The 18565-nt window shown below is 42.0% G+C and overlaps 3 protein-coding genes across 5 annotated transcripts in view; 1 reads left to right on the forward strand and 2 right to left on the reverse strand.

The window, feature by feature from the left end:
* Positions 1-967: 967 nt before the first annotated feature.
* LOC139411020 (2'-deoxynucleoside 5'-phosphate N-hydrolase 1) lies at positions 968-2213 on the reverse strand. Its single transcript, XM_071156806.1, has 4 exons — positions 1998-2213; positions 1722-1793; positions 1316-1426; positions 968-1134 (listed from the first exon to the last, which is right to left on the reverse strand). The coding sequence occupies exons 1-4, from the start codon at positions 2131-2133 to the stop codon at positions 1016-1018; spliced, it is 438 nt and encodes a 145-aa protein (XP_071012907.1). The 5' UTR covers positions 2134-2213; the 3' UTR covers positions 968-1015.
* A 348-nt stretch (positions 2214-2561) lies between these two features.
* LOC139411010 (male-enhanced antigen 1) lies at positions 2562-5954 on the forward strand. Of its 2 annotated transcripts, none has more exons than XM_071156784.1 (5): positions 2562-2646; positions 3980-4299; positions 4441-4549; positions 4722-5611; positions 5775-5954. In XM_071156784.1, exons 2-4 carry the CDS (start codon positions 4012-4014, stop codon positions 4883-4885), a joined length of 561 nt encoding a protein of 186 aa, XP_071012885.1. In that variant the 5' UTR covers positions 2562-2646; positions 3980-4011; the 3' UTR covers positions 4886-5611; positions 5775-5954. The 2 variants fall into 2 exon arrangements, with proteins under 2 accessions (XP_071012885.1, XP_071012895.1); XM_071156794.1 differs by having other exon boundaries at positions 2583-2646; positions 3984-4299.
* Positions 5955-6571: 617 nt separating this feature from the next.
* The window catches only part of LOC139410951 (serine/threonine-protein phosphatase 2A 56 kDa regulatory subunit delta isoform-like), a 46196-nt gene continuing 34202 nt past the window's right edge, over positions 6572-18565 (reverse strand). The window contains exons 5-17 of one of the 2 annotated variants that reach the window (XM_071156665.1): positions 18038-18148; positions 17773-17865; positions 17030-17160; positions 16600-16659; positions 16400-16508; positions 16220-16273; positions 15035-15205; positions 14650-14777; positions 14231-14332; positions 13977-14049; positions 12233-12271; positions 11994-12110; positions 6572-11544 (exon numbers count right to left, since the gene is read on the reverse strand). In XM_071156665.1, the coding sequence (XP_071012766.1) occupies positions 11407-11544; positions 11994-12110; positions 12233-12271; positions 13977-14049; positions 14231-14332; positions 14650-14777; positions 15035-15205; positions 16220-16273; positions 16400-16508; positions 16600-16659; positions 17030-17160; positions 17773-17865; positions 18038-18148 (1326 nt within the window). In that variant the 3' untranslated portion in view covers positions 6572-11406. Of the gene's footprint in view, positions 11545-11969; positions 12111-12232; positions 12272-13976; positions 14050-14230; positions 14333-14649; positions 14778-15034; positions 15206-16219; positions 16274-16399; positions 16509-16599; positions 16660-17029; positions 17161-17772; positions 17866-18037; positions 18149-18565 lie in introns of both variants that reach the window. The other variant, XM_071156655.1, reaches the window with a different exon arrangement.

Consider the following 18565-nt stretch of genomic DNA (forward strand, 5'->3'; position numbering starts at 1 on the left):
CAACATCTCTCTTTGGTTGATATTAGTCCTCTATGGCCTTTTATTGGCAGAAATGAAAATGACTGTCCTAACTTTGTAATGAACACAGACAGTTATGATACTCAATACTGCCAGTGACAGGCCTAGTGTGAACCGATAACTATTTACCATTTCCATCTCTAAGGTTGACTGGTTCCTTTTCCCTGGTCACCTGTCACAGTTCAGTGGTAAAAAAGGACTTGGGAGAGGATTTTGATATGTTTTCAGAGGTGATGGAAGTGCCAAGTGCCAACAGCTGGGCCTGTGTGGGCAACAGTGCTTGTGTCACAATGGCAGCTGCCTCTTTAGGGACAGGATGGCAAAAATGTATGCCTGTGTAGACCGGCCTCCATCCTTCCCCAGCTCTGCTGCCTGTTAACATTCAAGTCAAGCTGGCACCACTCCACTATACCATATATCCTTATACAGGCATACAGCGCACTAAGGTAGTAGTCTAAATAGAACCCAAGATTTATACTGTATAAGAGAAAGTGTTATGATTGACTTAAAGAGATATAACTCATTCACCTGCTCTAGTACTAAGAGCACACGTTCTTGTTGCATCGGTGAGGAATAGCTCACTAACTCAATGTGTCAACCATCTGTCAATTTTAGGATATAATTTTTATATGAAAAGAGCCCTACATGGTTTTTAAAGGGAGCCAGTTACACCCAGTGGACAGAAGAACCTGCATCTACCTCATGAAGCAAAGTACAATTAACAAAATAGCAAATGCACCATGGATGTGACCTTATGATATAGCTTTATAAGCATTCAACAAACTGATATGCAATCAGTAAAAAGACAAGACATTTGCTTACGGTGTATGTAGAAAATGTATTCAAAACATGTCATATCTATAAAATCGCTCTCAAAAAAATGTTGATTCATAACCATTTTTGACAAACATAGATCCTTAATTGAGAAACTTAAGGAATCCTAACCATATCTCTTCTTATACTCTTGAAGGCACCATAGATGTGCAGTTAGACCATCTCAGACTTTGACGAGTCCGTTGAAGTATTCTTCCAGGATGCCCTCCACCTCCTCCTCTTTGTAGTCTCGCACCTGGAACAGGGACCCGTCAACCGCCCCTCTGATCATGGCAGACAGTGCTGGACAGAAGCCATATCATACAAGGTTAGTAGGTATAAAAGACTGGAATATGATCAAATCAACATCAAGTTGTGACGGTCTCAAATGTGGGATTGTTTAAAGCTTGCTGTGATATGTGTTATTGAATTCATGTGTTATTGTATTATGATAATTTCTCTCAAAGTCAAACTGTAATCTTACATTTTCCAGAGGAGGGCCGGAAAAGACAGAGGATTTTCTTGTGCATGTCCAGTGCCCTTCCCAGCTCATACCCAACTCCAAGAGAGGGCTGTGTCACTTCAGCTATTATCACTGACATTAGAGAAGAGCAATGTTTAGATCGAAACATTGTGTAGTAGCAAACACTACTAACGTGTCTTGCAACATGGGTATAGATTAGTCACTTTCCGCAATGGGTAACTTTTTTAGCAAGAACAAGAGCTAATATTTAAATACTGTAGGAGTAGCATTATACACCTTTGCTATTCTGAAATAAATCGCTTTCAATGAATAGTGACAGAGTAGATGCACATATTATAAACAAGACAACAGACAACAGACAACAATATTTTCATCCTAAGGCAAACTCGTCCTGACTCTTTCTTACCATCAGACATCATAAGCCATTCCATATCTCGGTCATGGATAAATGTATTGCCTTCCTGCACAGCATCCTCACCTAGGACAGTCAAGATGCAAGGTTCAAGTAAATGTTGACAAGTTCATGACCACCACAGTACAAATTCTAGTCACAATGCAAAAAAAATAGTTTCATAAAACGTAACAGTCCAGCAAACGACAAGCAAGTTGAGCTCATGCTGGTATCCAAATCTACAAATTCTTTACAGGGAAGACACCGTCTGTGGTAAAGAACGTGGCTCACCTTTCTCTGACAGATCACAGTGACTCACGTGCTCCGTCAGAACTTCTCCATATTGCTGTAGTTTTTGCACAATTTTCTGATAAATAACCACATCCTGTCTTCCTCCACGAATACTGCCACAGAAGTAAATTTGCATAGCTTTCCTTTTAGCTTGCTAACTTATAGGTAGGTGTCTGAAAACGTTTTTGATTGAGTCGAGTGAAAATGATGCCTAAAAAAATAATCCAGTGTCCACTAGATAGCACAGGCACAAAGTCAAATGGTTTATATCGTAAAATTTATGATTTTTTTTTTGTTTTGCTTTTTTGTCTTAATTTAAGGTTACGACACAAGGTTAGCAATGCGGTTAAGGTTTAAGTTACGGTTAGGGTTAGTTTTAAAAATTAAATTTTAAGAAGATTCTTCGCAGAAATGGGAGGGGTTTATAACTTTGTGGCTATGGTAACTAGTGATGACCCCACAGTGTGTGATTAGCTAGCCCGTGCATCGTGTCCTTTCGCCTTTTGGCGCCATCTCGTGGCACACATACTGGCGCCAAAACGCGAACGCGATGACGTCAAATCCGCCTCGATTTCCGTTTCGTTGATTTACAGGAACGTCGACAGTGACTTGGTGGCCCAAAAACATTGAGGAAAATATAACTGTGAAGGTTAGTGCAATTAGATGTTATTGTTACACACAGATATATATGTTCAAAAGGTTTATAATACTCTCACCTCTTGCATGGGGTGTGTCCCTCATTGGGCAGTCTGAATCGATATCCTTTGCTAGCTAGTCGTTTAGCTAAATTGCTAACGTTAGCTAGCTGACGTTGTTAGCTTGCAGGCTATCTACATCAGTTTATTTAGCTATTAGATAACAGCAGGTAGGTAGGTGGAGGTCGGCTACTCTAAACTATATATCTGTCTCCATGTTCGTGCATTATTCGCTTCGTGTCAATGTAGTTAGCTAGCTATAACGTTACCTCGTTAGAAAGTCATTTTATTCGTCACTTTCTTCGTAAACAGCAGGTGTTTACTAACCGTGAAGTGCTTACGGTTAGAGAAAGCAAATACATAAATAATATAAAATAACGAAAATAATAAATACACAATGAGTTACGATAACTTGGCTATGTACACGGGGTACCAGTGTCGAGTCGATTTTTAACTAGGCAAGCCAGTTAAGAATAAATTATTATTTACAATGAGGGCCTACCAACATGCCTCCTGCCGGGACGGGCGCTGGGATTAAAAATAAAATACAAAATATAGGACAAAACACATCACGACAAGAGGGACAACACTACATAAAAAGAGACCTAAGAAGACAACATATCATTGCAGCAACACATGAAAACATAGCATGGTAGCAGCACAAAACATGGTACAAACATGATTGGGTACAGACAACAGCACAAAGGGCAAGAAGGTAGAGAAGTGCAGGGTTACGAGGTAATACATACATATATCTAAGAATAAAGTGACTAGACAACAGTATAGAAAACAGTAGCAGCGTATTTTTTCAAATTTATTTTACCTTTATTTTACTAGGCAAGTCAGTTAAGAACAAATTCTTATTTTCAATGACGGCCTAGGAACAGTGGGTTAACTGCCTGTTCAGGGGCAGAATGACAGATTTGTACCTTGTCAGCTCGGGGATTTGAACTTGCAACCTTCCGGTTACTAGTCCAATGCTCTAACCACTAGGCTACCCTGCCCCGTAACGTGTATAAAAAGCGTATAAAAAGGTCAATGCAGATAGTCCGAGTAGCTGTTTGGTTAACTATGGCTTGTGGATAGAAGCTGCACCAGAATTGGTGAGTCAGTACCACCATGCAGTAGCAGAGAGAACAGTCAAGGACTTTAATACAAGCCAAGCGTCCCTAGTTCCATAATAAACATCCATTGCAAAATAATAAGCCACAGGTAGACAGCAAGTACTGTATATAACTGCTGTGTTTATATGCCATTTCTACCCCTCACTCACACACTCTCCCCCAGCCAGGGCTTGTGCCTGAGTCCGGCGTCCGTGAATGGAAGTGGAGATAGCATTCGAGATGGGTCCTGAGAGAATCTTACCAAACTCTGAGGAGGAGCTGGGCCAGGAGCGGCCGTCGGATGGTGGAGTGGGCGGGGAGTGGAGTGGAGAGGACATGGAGGAGGGCGGTGTGGGAGATGATGAGGAGGAGGAGGATGATGGAGGTTACTATTACCAGCCACTAAACCAGGACCCTGATGGACTAAATGCTGCACCTGGAGACCAGCCTGAGGATATGCCCCCAGTAGCAGAGCAACTGCATGAAGTCCAGGAGAGAATAGAGGTATCTAACCCAATGTTCTGAATATGATCTATGCAGTATTTCAATCAGTGTCGTGTATTTATCATTTGGACAAAAGTCAGTAAAATGTCAATTGTCATTGCTTGTTGAGACATTGATGAAACTTAATTGATTCCTCCACAGTCAATGGGCTTACATCTTCCCCAGCCCCCTCCCCTAGACAGTGATGAGGAGGAGGAGCCAGAAGGAGCCTCTGCCCTGAGCAGCGCAGCCTCCATCCCCATGGATGAAGGTGAGGATCCAGTCTTGCTTAGTTCATCCACAGTACCCAAACATACAGGGAATGCTCATACAGCCTTAGAACTGACCATAGCTATTACTACTCCTTTATGGTATTGCTCATTAAGTTGCCATGTAATGCTCACTCTCAATGTAATGCTTTGTACTTATGTCCACTCCTAAAGACCACGTGGAGCTGGTGAAGAGGACAATGGCAGCAGTGGCCCTGCCCTCTCTGGCTATCCCAACCTGGGCTCAGGAGATCTCTGACGACCAATGGAAGGACATGGTCCAACAGACACTCCAGACTCGCCAAAGCTCTGGAGGCCTGATGCTAGAGCGCAAATAAGACTGAATGGGACTCCTTCCCACCGTCTGTCTTAACTGTGCCATGCATTTCACCATCACATTTACCTCAGCTCCTCTGAGCGGGTCATGAGTTCTAGGTGTCTCAAATCTCAAGTTCCAATTCCTATTAGATTAAGATATCTCTCCTAAATGTGTTTGATAGGAGCCTCTGGGTACTCACTACTTCTAAGGGCGGCAGGTAGCTAGTAACCGAAAGGTTTCTGGTTCAAACCCCAAGCCGACTAGGTGAAAAGTCTCTGTGCCCTTTGAGCAAGGCACTTAAAACGAATTGCTCCTGTAAGTCACTCTTGATAAGAACATCTGCTAAATGACTAAAATGTAAACATTTACTTGGTATTTGTAAAGTTTAATGTGAATGAGGTCAAATGAATGAGTATAGTATATTTGTCTCTCAGATCATGCAAACTCTACTGCTTCTGGAAGGAAGAACTTGAATCAGTGTAAAGTATAATGAGGCTCAATTGTTATGACAGGTAAAGCCAATTGGCCTTGAGAACAGAAACACTACTCTACGTGAACTAGGAGTTCCCCCACCCTAAGCTTTTTGAAACGTTCCAGTGTACAGTCAAACCACCTTTCCAACACCAGATCGCCTTTGTTATTTTTGGGTGGTGATTACCATATTGCAATACTGTTTAATCATTGTCTTTGTTGAGCATAATATATATATATGGGCATCCATAGGAAATGAACAATAATGTCCCATGTCTCGTAACGTGTTAATTTCCTGGGGACCCAAAGGGGTGCACATTTTAGACACCTGATTCCACATTTTAGACACCTGATTCCACTCATATGTTTCTGATGAATGGAATCGGGTGTGTAGTGTTAGGGTAAAAACACAAATGTGCACCCCTTTGGGTCCCCAGGATGATGGATATTGACTTGTTTTGTGTGTGAGGGCAACATATTTCCAAACTCGATGGATGTCAAACATGTCCACTTTATTTTTTGCCTTTTTCTTTTGTTCTGTACATACATGAACATCTGTACAAAATGATTTTCATACTATGTAATGCTCTAACTAATTAAAGTACAACCTATGTACATATGACCTGGAAGGCAATTTAAGATTAGTGTCAGAACTGGACAGAGTGGAGAAGGGAGTGGAGCAAGACCCTTTGGTTCAAAATGTAATCTTCAGTTTGTGTGGCTGCTGGACAAACTAAGCACAGTTCCGTGTCATCACTTGACACCCAGCAATGGCATTTAGTGTACAGTAACAATGCTTCCTCTTAGTGAGTCTGGAATGTCTCAACAGGTACCTTTTGGAAGCATGGTCAGTAGGAGCCTTGTTCAGTCAGGTAAGAGAACAGTTACATTCATTCTATTATTATGAACTAATATTTTAAATGATATAGAAACGTCTCATGCACAGCTAACTTTTTCAAACCTCACCAGAAAAATACAATTTAGAGATTGGTTCTTTGGATTTGCCAAATCTTGTCTGCTATCTGAGCCAATGAGATTTGTTCCACGCAGGGTGAGTGTAGAGGTTATCGCTACTTTGAAAACTGAGCACAGTACAAGATACATTTATTTAAGTGTGAGGATAAATGGATTTAAATGTAAGGAAATTGAGATTATATAATAAACAGCTCCAGATAGTTTGGATTAAGACTGCTCTAACATTATTACTGTCGGGGAGGAAACATTGGCAGCCAACTTTTCACTACGGAAATCAAATTTTATTTGTCACATGCGCGGAATACAACAGGTGTAGACTTCACTGTGAAATGCTTAATAACAAGCCCTTAACCAACAATGCAGTTCAAGAGATTGCCTGGGTGAGATGACGAGTCACTTTGCCCAGCAGCCATAGAGGGAGTTGTTCTCCACTGTTGGAGTGATTGACAGGAAGCTCAAACAATAGAAGAGACCCTTACAAAGAAATTATGACATCGTACAGCAAGTGGTAAAAAACAAGAGGGGGGGGTAATTGGGATAAACCTACAGGACAAGGGGTTGCAACCCTAAGCAATATACATTACAATATACCGTAACACAAATATTTGGAACGATAACCGCAGGCTTTCCTTTTTCCAACATAATTATTGTGCCTAATTAGTGAGGCAAGTATATTTTTTTCATCTGTAGATAGTCCTTTAAGGAAGATGATTTGTATATGGAAGTGCACAATACAAAGTGCACTTTGCTTGAGCGCTTGAAAGAACACAATCTACGACAGAGACCTATTGAATCAAGCCGGTTTGGAGGAAGAGAACTAAATAGGATTCCCTACACTTGAACTGAAACAACCCTTACCTTTCTACAATGAAGCTGACTCAACAGAGGAGCATTTTCAAGAAACATACACTGAACAAAAATATAAATGCAACGTGTAAAGTGTTAGTCATGTTTCATACTAACAAAAAGCTTATTTCTCTCAAATTTTGTGCACAAATTTGTTTACATCTCTGTTAGTGAGCTTTCTCCTTTGCCAAGATAATCCATCCACCTGAAAGGTGTGGCATATCAAGAAGCTGATTAAACAGCAAGACTATTACACAGGTTCACCTTGTGCTGGGGACAATAAAAGGCCACTAAAATGTGCAGTTTTGTCACATACTGTCACAGATGTCTTAAATTGAGGGAGCGTGCAATTGGCATGCTGACAGCAGGAATGTTCACCAGAGCTGTTGCCGGAGAATTTCATGTTCATTTCTCTACCATAAGCTGCCTCCAAAGTCATTTTAGAGAATTTGGCAGTACATCCAACCGGCCTCACAACCGCAGACCACGTTTATGGCATCGTGTGGGTGAGCGGTTTGCTGATGTCAACGTTGTGAACAGAGTGCCCAATGGTAGCGGTGGGGTTAAGGTATGGGCAGGCATAAGCTACGGACAATGAACACAATTGCATTTTATCGATGGCAATTTGAATGCACAGAGATACTGTGAATAGATCGTGAGGCTCATTGTTGTGCCATTCAACCGCTGCCATCACCTCAAGTTTCAGCATGATGATGCATAGCCACATGTCGCAAGGATCTGTACACAAGTCCTGGAAGCTGAAAATGTCCCAGTTCTTCCATGGCCTGCATACCCACCTGAAAATGTCACCCATTGAGCATGCTTGAGATGCTCTGGATTGATGTGTACGACAGCGTGTTCCAGTTCCCGCCAATATCCAGCAACTTTGCACAGCCATTAAAGAGGAGTGTGACAACATTCCACAATCCACAAATCAACAGCATGATCAACTCTATGGGAAGGAGAAGTGTCACGCTGCATGAGGCAAATGGTGGTCACACCGATACTGGTTTTCTGATCCACACCCCTACATTTTTTAAAGGTATCTGTGACTAATAGATGCATATCTGTATTCCCAGTCATGTGAAATCCATAGATTAGTGGGCCTAATGAATTTATTTCAATTGACTGATTTCCTTATATGAACTGTAATTCAGTAAAATCTTTGAAAATGTTACACGTTCCGTTTATATTTTTGTTCAGTATAAATCCACAAAAAAACAAATAAAAAAAGAAAGGCAAGAAGAAGGCTAGAGAGGAATAATTAGAGGCTGAGGCGACATTAACCATTTGGCCAGAAACATTAATAAACATATTAACATGAATTTGACGGAAGGAATGGATGAGTTGGGATAACAATCATGGCAGTCAAGAGTCTGTAGACAGAGTAAGAAGGTTATCTTTGAGAAAACGATGGACTAATTCTGCACCAGTTAATGGTTGCTTTTCCTAAAGACCAACCTCTTGAGGACAATATTAACCTGACATTCTATCTAACGGAATTATTTTCGGAGGTTTCTTTTTGACACAGTGACATGATTCGTTTTTGTGCTACACCTCTAATTATAAAAAATACAAGAAACATTTTACAGTTCTATTACAAGTTGAGACATTTGTCAACTCATTCTCTTGTATGGACAATTGCTAATATATCACGTTTTTTATATCTTTAAGTGCTTTTCAAAAGCCAGTTTTGTGAACTACAAAACGCTGTCAAAAACAGATCAAAACAAAAACACAAACCTACACTTATTCATGTGAGCAGCTAGGTCTGAACTAAAGTTATTGTTTTTCCATGGATTCTGAAATAAACCAATCATCAGGATTACAATCATGTTATTAGCATATGACTAATCAACAGGGAAAATGAAATTCAACAGACGGTGTAAGGCCATGATTTTACTCTGCAAAGAGGTGACGAAGACACTAAAACGTGAGCAAAACAGTCTCATGGAAGAGATTGACATAGAGTAAATAATTAAATTATGATAAAGTCAGCCATCTTGATTCCTAGTGCTCTCTCATTTTATTTAATTGCCTTGTCTAAGTTGTAGTGCTGAACGATTAGTGCTTTTTGAGGTTGGTTTGGTTCTGAAAAAATAATCACGGTTTAAATGCTTTATACATTATGTGGGTTGTTGTGCTGAGCGATTAACCAACATTTCATTTTTTTCTCTCCGGTTATTAATCAACTAATTGACCGGCATCAGTTCAATTACAGTTCTTTGTGAGCCCAACGCACCGTTTCTCTAGTGGGAAATCAAATCATTCACGAGAGAACTCAAGTCAAGAACTATGTGGGACGCTGGGATGAAGGGAGTTGTAGTTTTCCTTAAGCAAATGTTCAACCTAGTTCATTGCAGAAACGTGGTAATTAACTACAATAACCACAATCCATTGCACCTGTTTTTTCCAGCTCGGACAGAGACGGATCAGAGAGGAAGAGGCGGAATGAAAGATTTCACTGTCGCCAAAATCTGCCCAATATTTTGAACAAACGCTTGTCGTCTGCTTTCCCGCCTTTGGGACAATGACATTGTTAGGGTGGCGACATGAACATCTCGTCATTATATACAGATCTCTGGACGGATACACTTTTACAGATACACTTTTAAGAGAGAGGAATGTACAGAACAAAACAATGAGAGGGACAGAGACAGTTCGTAAAAGTATGCTTTATCTACTTTGAAGAACTAGTAAAAAAAATATATTTTGCCAGTCAGCTCTGAAGCATACTTTAGGCAGGCTAGCTAAATAAGATGATTGAAGAGAGTACAGTATGGGGAGCACATAGATAACACTAGATGGCCTGGCTGGCTGACTGCTACTGCCTGAGCAGAGATGAGATGATGACTCTAAGGAATGAAAAATAATAAAGTAATCAAATAAAAACTGAAATATTTTATTATTTCATAAAAATGTCCTATTTTTTATTGATGTCGAGACACTGGAATATTTTCAATGTTTTGGCAATTTAATGTTTGGAATTTACATCAAAAAGCTCTAAAATCATTGCAATGTAATTATTCCATAATGAATTTAATATTTAAATAAATAATCGAAACCGAAATTGAAAACCGTGATTACTTTTTAATAATCGAACCGACCTCAAAAATCACTAATCTTCAGAACTAGTTTGTTGAATGCTGTAACACAGAATAAAAATCATTAATAAAAGTCCCATGATGGCAATGACTGCCAAGTGCTGCTTATCACTTATTAACCATAATTTATTCACATTACTTTAATAAAATATTTCAGTTGTGTATATTTCATTCTAAGTCATAATCTCATCCCTAAAGAGACAGCTATGCTGTCTGACAAAATTAATATTTTAATAGTTCTTCAAAGTAAATAAGGCATACTTTTATGACTGCTGAATACCAACTATCAATTACTTAGATCATGTATTTTCAGTGAATTATGGTCATTGTAGGTAATTACCACATTTTCCATGCTAAACTATGTAGAATACTGGCCAGTTGGCAACTACAACTCCCTACCATATCGTACAGTCTGGGCTTGATCTGATTTCTCTAGAAAAACTACACACCGAGCTTACAGAAAAAAATCGAAAGAAATGGAATTCAAATAATAGAACCGACATCGGTCAATTAGTTGTTTAAAAAACATTTTGGTTAATAGCTCAGCACTACTAAATTGTATTGTAAGCTTTGTGTCACAGACTTCGCTTCCTCAACATTTACTATGTTGCCTGGGCATGACCTGACAGCTAGGGGTTTTTACAGAGCAGAACCACTATTTTCACTAGACTTCCAGCTAGACTAAAGCATGGCCTCATCATCCACCAAACCATTCAGATTTACCCACACCCTCTCACTCCAGGCAAGCTAGCAAGAGAATCAATCACAATCTACTGCCCTCTATAGGTAATGCTGGGTTCCAAAAAGGAAACAAAGAAACATGCTTCACGGATGCTTACACTTAATACTACTGTTGTGTTATTGTTGTCCTTGTGCAACGTAATGAACGGCCCACTGTAGTCAAGTATGTATGCATTTCTGTGCAAGCTGGAACTATTGTAGGTCTGTATGTTCCTATATGTGCGCATATGTGTGTTCTTGTCCGTCTCTGTGATGGCCCTGGTTTTCTGCAGATGGGGATCTCCGGCAGAGATGAAGGAGTGGAGGGGGAGGAGAAGCGGAGGAGAAGGGGGGGGCGTAAAGCAGGTGACTGGTTGGATGCGACACGGGGGGGTTAAGTGCAGGGGGTGCCACTGCTCCCTGGTCAGAGGGCCTCCTCGTTGGCCGTCAGGTACTCCTCCGCTCTCTTGTGCTGCTCCAGGGCTTTTATAGTGTACACGTCCTGCGGCAGCTCCGACTTCCTCCGGATCATCACCTTGTCTTTCTTGATGTCCTTCATCCCCTATGGAAGTTTATAGAACAAAGTGTTCAAGACCATATCCAATACAGTAATGAAACGTCTCGAATGGACAGACATGGTCTGGTGAATTCATAAACTGACATGAGTTGGTTGAGGAATACATTTAAAAACTTTAAAAACATAGAAAGATGAAAAGAAGAAAAAAGAAGAAATAAACATGTGAAAAATCAACAGAACAGCGCTGTTTTTTCTTAATCCATTGATTAGTTGGTAGGTGTATTAATACTATCCTGAACGACAGCCTGCAGGTGGGCGTACAGTATGTGGTACGGGTGGTGTGAGTACATACCTGTGATTCAACAAATGAAGGCCTTGACGATTCATTGATTAGTAGGTGTGTTAGTAAGTGATTAGGCTGGAAAAACAGCCTGCAGGTGGGCGTATGTAGGCTAGACAGAGCAGTGTACCTGTGAGTGTGCTGGTAGTTGTACCTGTGTGGCCTCTGTCTCGACAGTCTTCTTCAGCAGCTGAATGTCCTCAGCAGTTGGCGTCTCCGTCTCCATGGAGTACAAGGGCACCCCTCCCGGACTCTCATTGTACATCATGTACTGGAAGATTACAGACACAAATTAGTTGTATCTGGTCTGGATACGGCCTGTGAAATACACCCACGAATGTACAAAGAGCAACATCATACAGCCCATTGAATTCAGTAAGAAAAGAGGCAGACCTCTTCTTGTGGGTGGAGACCAGGTCGGAGGTTGGCAACCTGCAGAGAAAGTATAAGTTACACCATGGCTACATTCACTGAAGCACAATTCCTCTTAATTAAAACTTCAGCTATTTGTGCCTGAGCGCTTGGAGCTGGGAATCAGTCATGAGAGATGATCAACGGTGATAATTAGATGTGTCTGGAACAAAAGGACTTTACAAAGTCTAATTAATTAAAGCATGACCCTGTTTAAAACCCAAAGATCCCTGCCTACACATCTTAATGTGCAGACAATTTCACACGCAACCATAGCAACATAATTGCTGAGGACTGAGGAGTTTCTCCCCCTGTTGGTTGATTTTTTACCCCCTTTTTCTCCCCAATTTCGATGTTGTCTCATCGCTGCAACTCTCCAACGGGCTCGGGAGGCAAAAGTCAAGTCATGCGTCCTCTGAAACATGACCCGCCAAACCGTGCTTCTTAACACCCGCCCGCTTAACACGGAAGCCAGATGCACCAATGTGTCGGAGGAAACACTGTTCAACTGATGATCGGAAGTCAGCCTGCAGGTGCCCGGCCCACCACAAGGAATCGCTTAGAGCGCGATGAGCCAAGTAAAGACCCCCCCCCCCCCCCTCGGCCAAACCCTCCCCTTCCCCCGGACGATGCTGGGCCAATGGGACGGGACTCCCGGTCACAGCCGGTTGTAACACAGCCTGGGATCGAACCCAGGTCTGTAGTGACGCCTCAAGCACTGCGATGCCGTTTGCGTCACGTGTGTGAGCGTTGCAAAATCCTTTTCAACATACATGTTATTCAATTATTGCACCCATACTGCTCGCGTGCCAACGAGCATCTGCGTTGCCAATCGCTAAAATAGAAGTCAAGTAGAAATAGAATAATCACACAAAGGGAATGGACAAGTTCATATGCAAGTTTTCGCTCCTCCCTTGTACTTGATTGATGAATTAAGGCCACTAATTAGTAAACAACTCCCCTCACATGTTTGTCTAGGTCAAAAATCCACAGACACTAGGACCTCCATGGAATGAGTTTGACACCCCTGATATAGGGCCTTGAAACTCAACTCTGGACCTCGAAGCCAGTGCCACTGCTTGTTTTCATTGTTCTCCTCCAATCACGGACTGATTTAGACCTGGAACACCAGGTGAGTGCAATTTATTTTAAGATTGTTTCTGTTCTGAGTTTGAAGGCTCTATATTAACTTGTCCATTCCCTTAGTTTGATTATTTAACCTTGCTTAAATAAGAAATGTTTTTATGGTGAGCGAGTGTTGCGCCTTTTCCTTTGCAATGATGATTACATTTTTTGGTTGCACCTCGACTTACGTTGGTTGAGCACCCTTCTCTACTTCTTTCCAAAATACATGACCCTAAGCATTATGGGATGCTAATTGCTTAATTAACTCAGGAACAACGCTTGTGTGGAAGCACCTGCTTTCAATATACTTTGTATCCCTCATTTACTCAAGTGTTTCCATTATTTTGTCAGTTACCTGTATTTGCAGGATCAGAACAACAGACAGGATGCGTGTTGCTAGGGACCATTCATTTGATACTACATACAGTACACTTTTTGGGGGCAAATCCAATTATGCAGTGTCCATCTACAAATGTGTATATGGAAATAAATTGCAGTGTCTCATTTCCTGAGCCTACTCCCTAGAACAACGTGATGCGAATGTTCCACAATGCATGGGGATAGGGTAGTGGTGTTTTTGACATCCTGCCATAGGGATCACCTGTGGGTTATGCTTGGCCAGCTCCTCTATCTTGTGCCAGACCTCCTCACGCTCCTTCAGCTTGCACTTCTCTCTGAAAACACATCAGCAACAACAAAAACTACAGAGTTGGGGCCAACCAGGAAATCAGCTGGCTTGGCATTTTACTGTACTTTGAGGTAGAGGATCAATAATTTCAGATGGGAATAAAGGAAGGTGCTGATTTACTAGAAGACCATGCAGATGTCCTCTTTGAGCATGCCCAGTGGACTCACTTCTGTTTCTCAGCCTTGTACTGCTGGGTGCAGTCATCAAACAGCTTCTGGTTCATCTCCATGAAGAGCTTCAGGGCGTTGTAGATCAGCCCATGGATTGTCCTGAAGAGAGGAAGGCCATGTAACACAATGCAATATGTGCAAGTTAACATACAATGAATCATTGAAATGCATATTTCAGAGATTGCTGTACATCAAATGTTTTGATGGATTATATTCAAAAGGATCCAGCATCCTATTTTCAGGGGGAGAAAAATATTTCTGCACTATTGCAAATTGTATTTTCTTCCATTACAACAATTCATAGGTTTCTTCTCTCAAATGTGAACCCAGGGTCCTAATAGCCAGGCTTGTTTTGGATGCACGCAAGTTCAGCAGGAGCATTGATCTTTCAATTGACTTGGCTGCAGGGGTCGTACTTGTTCCAGTGGCTCTTGGAGTTCTTGTAGAGAGCAGGGAACATGATGGGGAGGATCTTGGCTGCGTTGTCGCTGATCAGGCTCATAATGTACTCGTTGTTCCAGTAGTACAGCGCCCTCTCTGCCACCTTGAGAGCACAACACAGGAGGCAATCAGAGACAATACACCCCTTGTCAGCTAAGTGGTCTTCTTCTATTGTGGGTATTGTATAGTTCCTGTTCATTACATAATATCGCACTCGTTTCTAATACTAATTACTTTCAATTGACATGACAAGTTATTTTTCCTTCCTGAAGGCAATTTTATATTCTGTTATGTTTGGGGCAGTGAAGCAGAATGAGTAAACACAGTAGTGTGAGTGAGCTTGAGGCAGGCGTAGTGTACCTGGAAGTGTGGACTGGACACACACTTGGCCAGCTGTCTGAACAGCGGCTCCATGATCTTGACGAACTCAGAGGGCTCGATGACGTCCAGGATCTCCTCCAGCTCGTTGAGGAACATCACCTCTTTGGGGCTGTGGGTCTTAGGCCAGAACTTCAGCAGGCCCATGATCACCTCAGGGTCAAATCATTAACACAAAATTAACATTCAACGCCCACAACAGCAAAAAAATTGATGTTTTTGCACCTCCACTGAACATTTTCATAATCCATATATTTTTAGCTAGTTTGGATGAAAAAAAAAACATATCTAACCATTAATAAATGGTATAATTAAGTGATATGATGCATTTTGCAACCCCACTCCCCCGTCGCACCAAGATGAATGGTTTTGCCCACTAAAGTTTTGCTCCACTGCTTTGATTGGTGCAGCTAGAAACCACAAGTGTCTATCCAATAATGAAAAAGGCACCCGTGAAAAATTATTCAAGGAACTTGTTTATCTGTTTTGTTGTGCTGTCGTTACATTTGTATTGGTGTTTTAGTGTTTCGTGTCCAATGCTGATATAATTTGCGGCGTGCATCATGAGCAAAGTCATTGTAGCCTATCATTTCACTTCACCTGTGAGAACCAAGAGCACGGGCTGACTTGGCTTTGAGGTACCGCAGCCGCAAAGCTTATCAACAGCCCAACAAAGGTTTTCACCGTGTCCAATACAACGTAGAAAAATACATCTCTAGCCCAAACCATTCAATAGATATTGCCAGAGCTTCATCTTATTCTTTCTAACAATTTCTAATGCTTCTGACAAATTCAGCTCCAGAACCAACCATAGCCTAGCCAGCTGGATCATTTTTTGAAAATGTGTAGTAAAACCCCCCCAGCAAAAACAGATAACATTAGCTAGCTAGTTAAGGTTAACAAGATAGCTAGCTAGATAAGGTTAGCATTCTAGCTAGCTTCAGCGACTGTCAGTGCCCTATTTGTTGTTGTTGTTTCTCCACTCCACGTGGAAATCATCACGACGTTCCCACCCCCAATTCGTGGATATGTATATATTAAGAGCCTACGTCATTCTTCTGAGGTGGAACCAAATCCAAGCATTTTCTAGAACAGGAATTACGTCAAAATAGGGGTGGCAACTTCCTCTAGAGGGCCCTTTCACTGTGTGATGAGTATTAAACTCACCGGTTCAGTTAGACTGCTGTCCTTTTCCAAGAACTGCACAACACAATATGCCAGCTGTGGAGAGATAAAGAGAGAGACAAGTCGTATAAGTAAGAGCATATCAGCAGGAACTTAAATGAGAGGCACGTCTGAGCCTCATGCTGTGTGGGGGGGGGGGGGCCTTTCAGAGCACTGCGATACCTGGGGGTGGTAGACGCTGAGTGACTTCACTTTGTGAAGCGGCAGCAGCCCTCGGATCAGGAACATTTTGTGCTCCTCTTTCAATGGCAGGGCAAAGCCGTTGATTATGCTGGGGATGAGGGACAAGGGAAGATTTGTTTGAGATGAATGGTAAAAGAGCATGTGTTGAGGGGATAGTACACTGTGCAGTGTGCACTCACCTTCCTAAGATTTCTAAGAGCTCTGCGATTCCATTGTGATGCTCCGTTTCATATATAAACCTGCAATATGAGACCAGACCAAGGTCAACTATCGATTACAATTACACAGATAACAGATATACTGACACATCTTCTTACATACATCAAACACAACCTCAACATTTGACAACCTTGCAGTTTTTTCTTTGTTGTGGTTACATATCGATCCTCCCAAGAACAGACAGACTCACTCAATCACACTCTGTGAATAGATTTCAATGGCGAGAGATGTACCTGCTTGCAAGACAGACGCATAGAAACAGAATAACTAGAACGGGCATCTCCCCAATCAAGTCAGCATCCTGTGTTAGGTGGACCGGCAGCCACATTGGGTGTACCTGTAATTCTATTTCTATGGACAGACATAACTGGTGTAAAAGCCATATCTCACCTGTAGAATATGTTGTTGATCTGTCTGCGGATGTAGGCCCGGAGGCCCAGGAACTTGCCGTAGATCCTGTGGAGGATGGTCTTCAGGAAGTCCCGCTCCCTGGGGTCTTCACTGTCAAACAGCTCCAGGAGCTGTGGGGGTGGAGTAGGGACATGATCAGGCATATGCGTTCAAGAAACTAGCACTACTCAATAAAATAGATACAAATGGGACACTTGCAATTGTAGAGGCAAAACATTTTTCAATCAGGCAAAGGTAGAAAATATACTATTCGTCAGACAAATAGTCCATTCACTGATACACAAAAATGTTCCTGAACATGTAGCACATAGTATTAAGTGGTGCGGTGAAAACAAAATTACACTGCCATGAAATTTGATAGAGGCTGGATTTTGCCATAACATAATGCAAGGCCATGTGTGTTTGGAGCCCAGGCCAGCACTCAGAAAGTGAGTAGGCTGACTCAAGTCCTTAACATTCATTTCCAGCAGCGGTGGATGGGAAGCATCATGTGGTGAGATGGAGCAGAGTGATCCCTGCTAATTCCCTCTCAGCTCTCATGTCTCTCTACTGTGTGGGTGGGAGACGGAAGCTGGCCAAGGTATGAGTGAACACACACACACAGCATAATTCCCAACTGCCTGGACGCCAGGATATTACACATACTGCCAATTAAATATTTTAACAGCTCAGCAGTTACAGGGAGTGAAGTTTGTGTTTTGTTGGAGGAGAGGGATACTTACAGACAGTACAAACTTTTGGTCAATGTATTTTTTAGCGACATTAGGCTGGAAATCAGGTGACTCCAGGAATCGTAAGAAGAATTCATACACCAGCTAGAGGGAAGAAAAATAAGACATTGAGATAAAAGGTTGGTGTGATTTGAGGCTGAAAATACTGAAGGGGGGAAAAAAAGTATTAAAAAAAGTCTAAAAAATGATAGTCTAAATTTCAAATGTAAGAAAATATTCACGCTTACACTCACATGTGCACGCACACACACGTTACCTGTAGGTGTGGCCAGGCAGCCTCCAGTGTGGGCTCGTCCTCCTCTGGGTCAAACTCAGCCCCTGTGGGGTTGGAGGATGGTGGTAGGGTCCTGAACAAGTTGATTGAAAACTGAACAGGGCAGAGGAGAGATGTCAATCAACATGGCAACAATCAACAACTCTAAAGCTGCCATCCGATTGTAAATGTTAGGAAAACACAGCACAGCCCATCTGATAATCTGATACCACACAAAAGGAACGACTTTCATAAGATCAGAGCACAGTGTGCCCTGGCCTCCTCTGCCTACCAATGAGAAAGGCCCTAGTAAGGTCAGTTTATAAGGTAACCCTGGTAACTCTTGTTTAAAGGCTGTTTAGGTTAGCCCTGCTAACACTACCACTGGGAGAGCTGCAGTTGAGCAGCATCCCTCTGCCTGCATCCCTGCAGCTGACGCAACGCAACGCTTCCCCAGCACCTGCTTCTTGTCTCGGCCTGAGGCTGCCGCAGCACAGAGCCCCTTCGGCACTGAGGAGAGAGAGCGAGGCT

The sequence above is a fragment of the Oncorhynchus clarkii genome, chromosome 1 (genome assembly GCF_045791955.1).
Source record: "Oncorhynchus clarkii lewisi isolate Uvic-CL-2024 chromosome 1, UVic_Ocla_1.0, whole genome shotgun sequence".
NCBI classification, from domain to species: Eukaryota; Metazoa; Chordata; class Actinopteri; order Salmoniformes; family Salmonidae; genus Oncorhynchus; species Oncorhynchus clarkii.

What these genes read in the sequence shown, in the direction of transcription:
- LOC139411020 (XM_071156806.1), bottom strand. Translation starts at nt 2,133, where the DNA reads ATGCAAATTTACTTCTGTGGCAGTATTCGTGGAGGAAGACAGGATGTG. An exon ending in CTGTGATCTGTCAGAGAAAG is followed by an intron (nt 1,794 to 1,997) that starts GTGAGCCACGTT and finishes TGACTGTCCTAG; the next exon opens with GTGAGGATGCTGTGCAGGAA. An exon ending in CCGGCCCTCCTCTGGAAAAT is followed by an intron (nt 1,135 to 1,315) that starts GTAAGATTACAG and finishes GCTTCTGTCCAG; the next exon opens with CACTGTCTGCCATGATCAGA.
- LOC139411010 (XM_071156784.1), top strand. Translation starts at nt 4,012, where the DNA reads ATGGAAGTGGAGATAGCATTCGAGATGGGTCCTGAGAGAATCTTACCA. An exon ending in AAGTCCAGGAGAGAATAGAG is followed by an intron (nt 4,300 to 4,440) that starts GTATCTAACCCA and finishes ATTCCTCCACAG; the next exon opens with TCAATGGGCTTACATCTTCC. An exon ending in CTCCATCCCCATGGATGAAG is followed by an intron (nt 4,550 to 4,721) that starts GTGAGGATCCAG and finishes CCACTCCTAAAG; the next exon opens with ACCACGTGGAGCTGGTGAAG.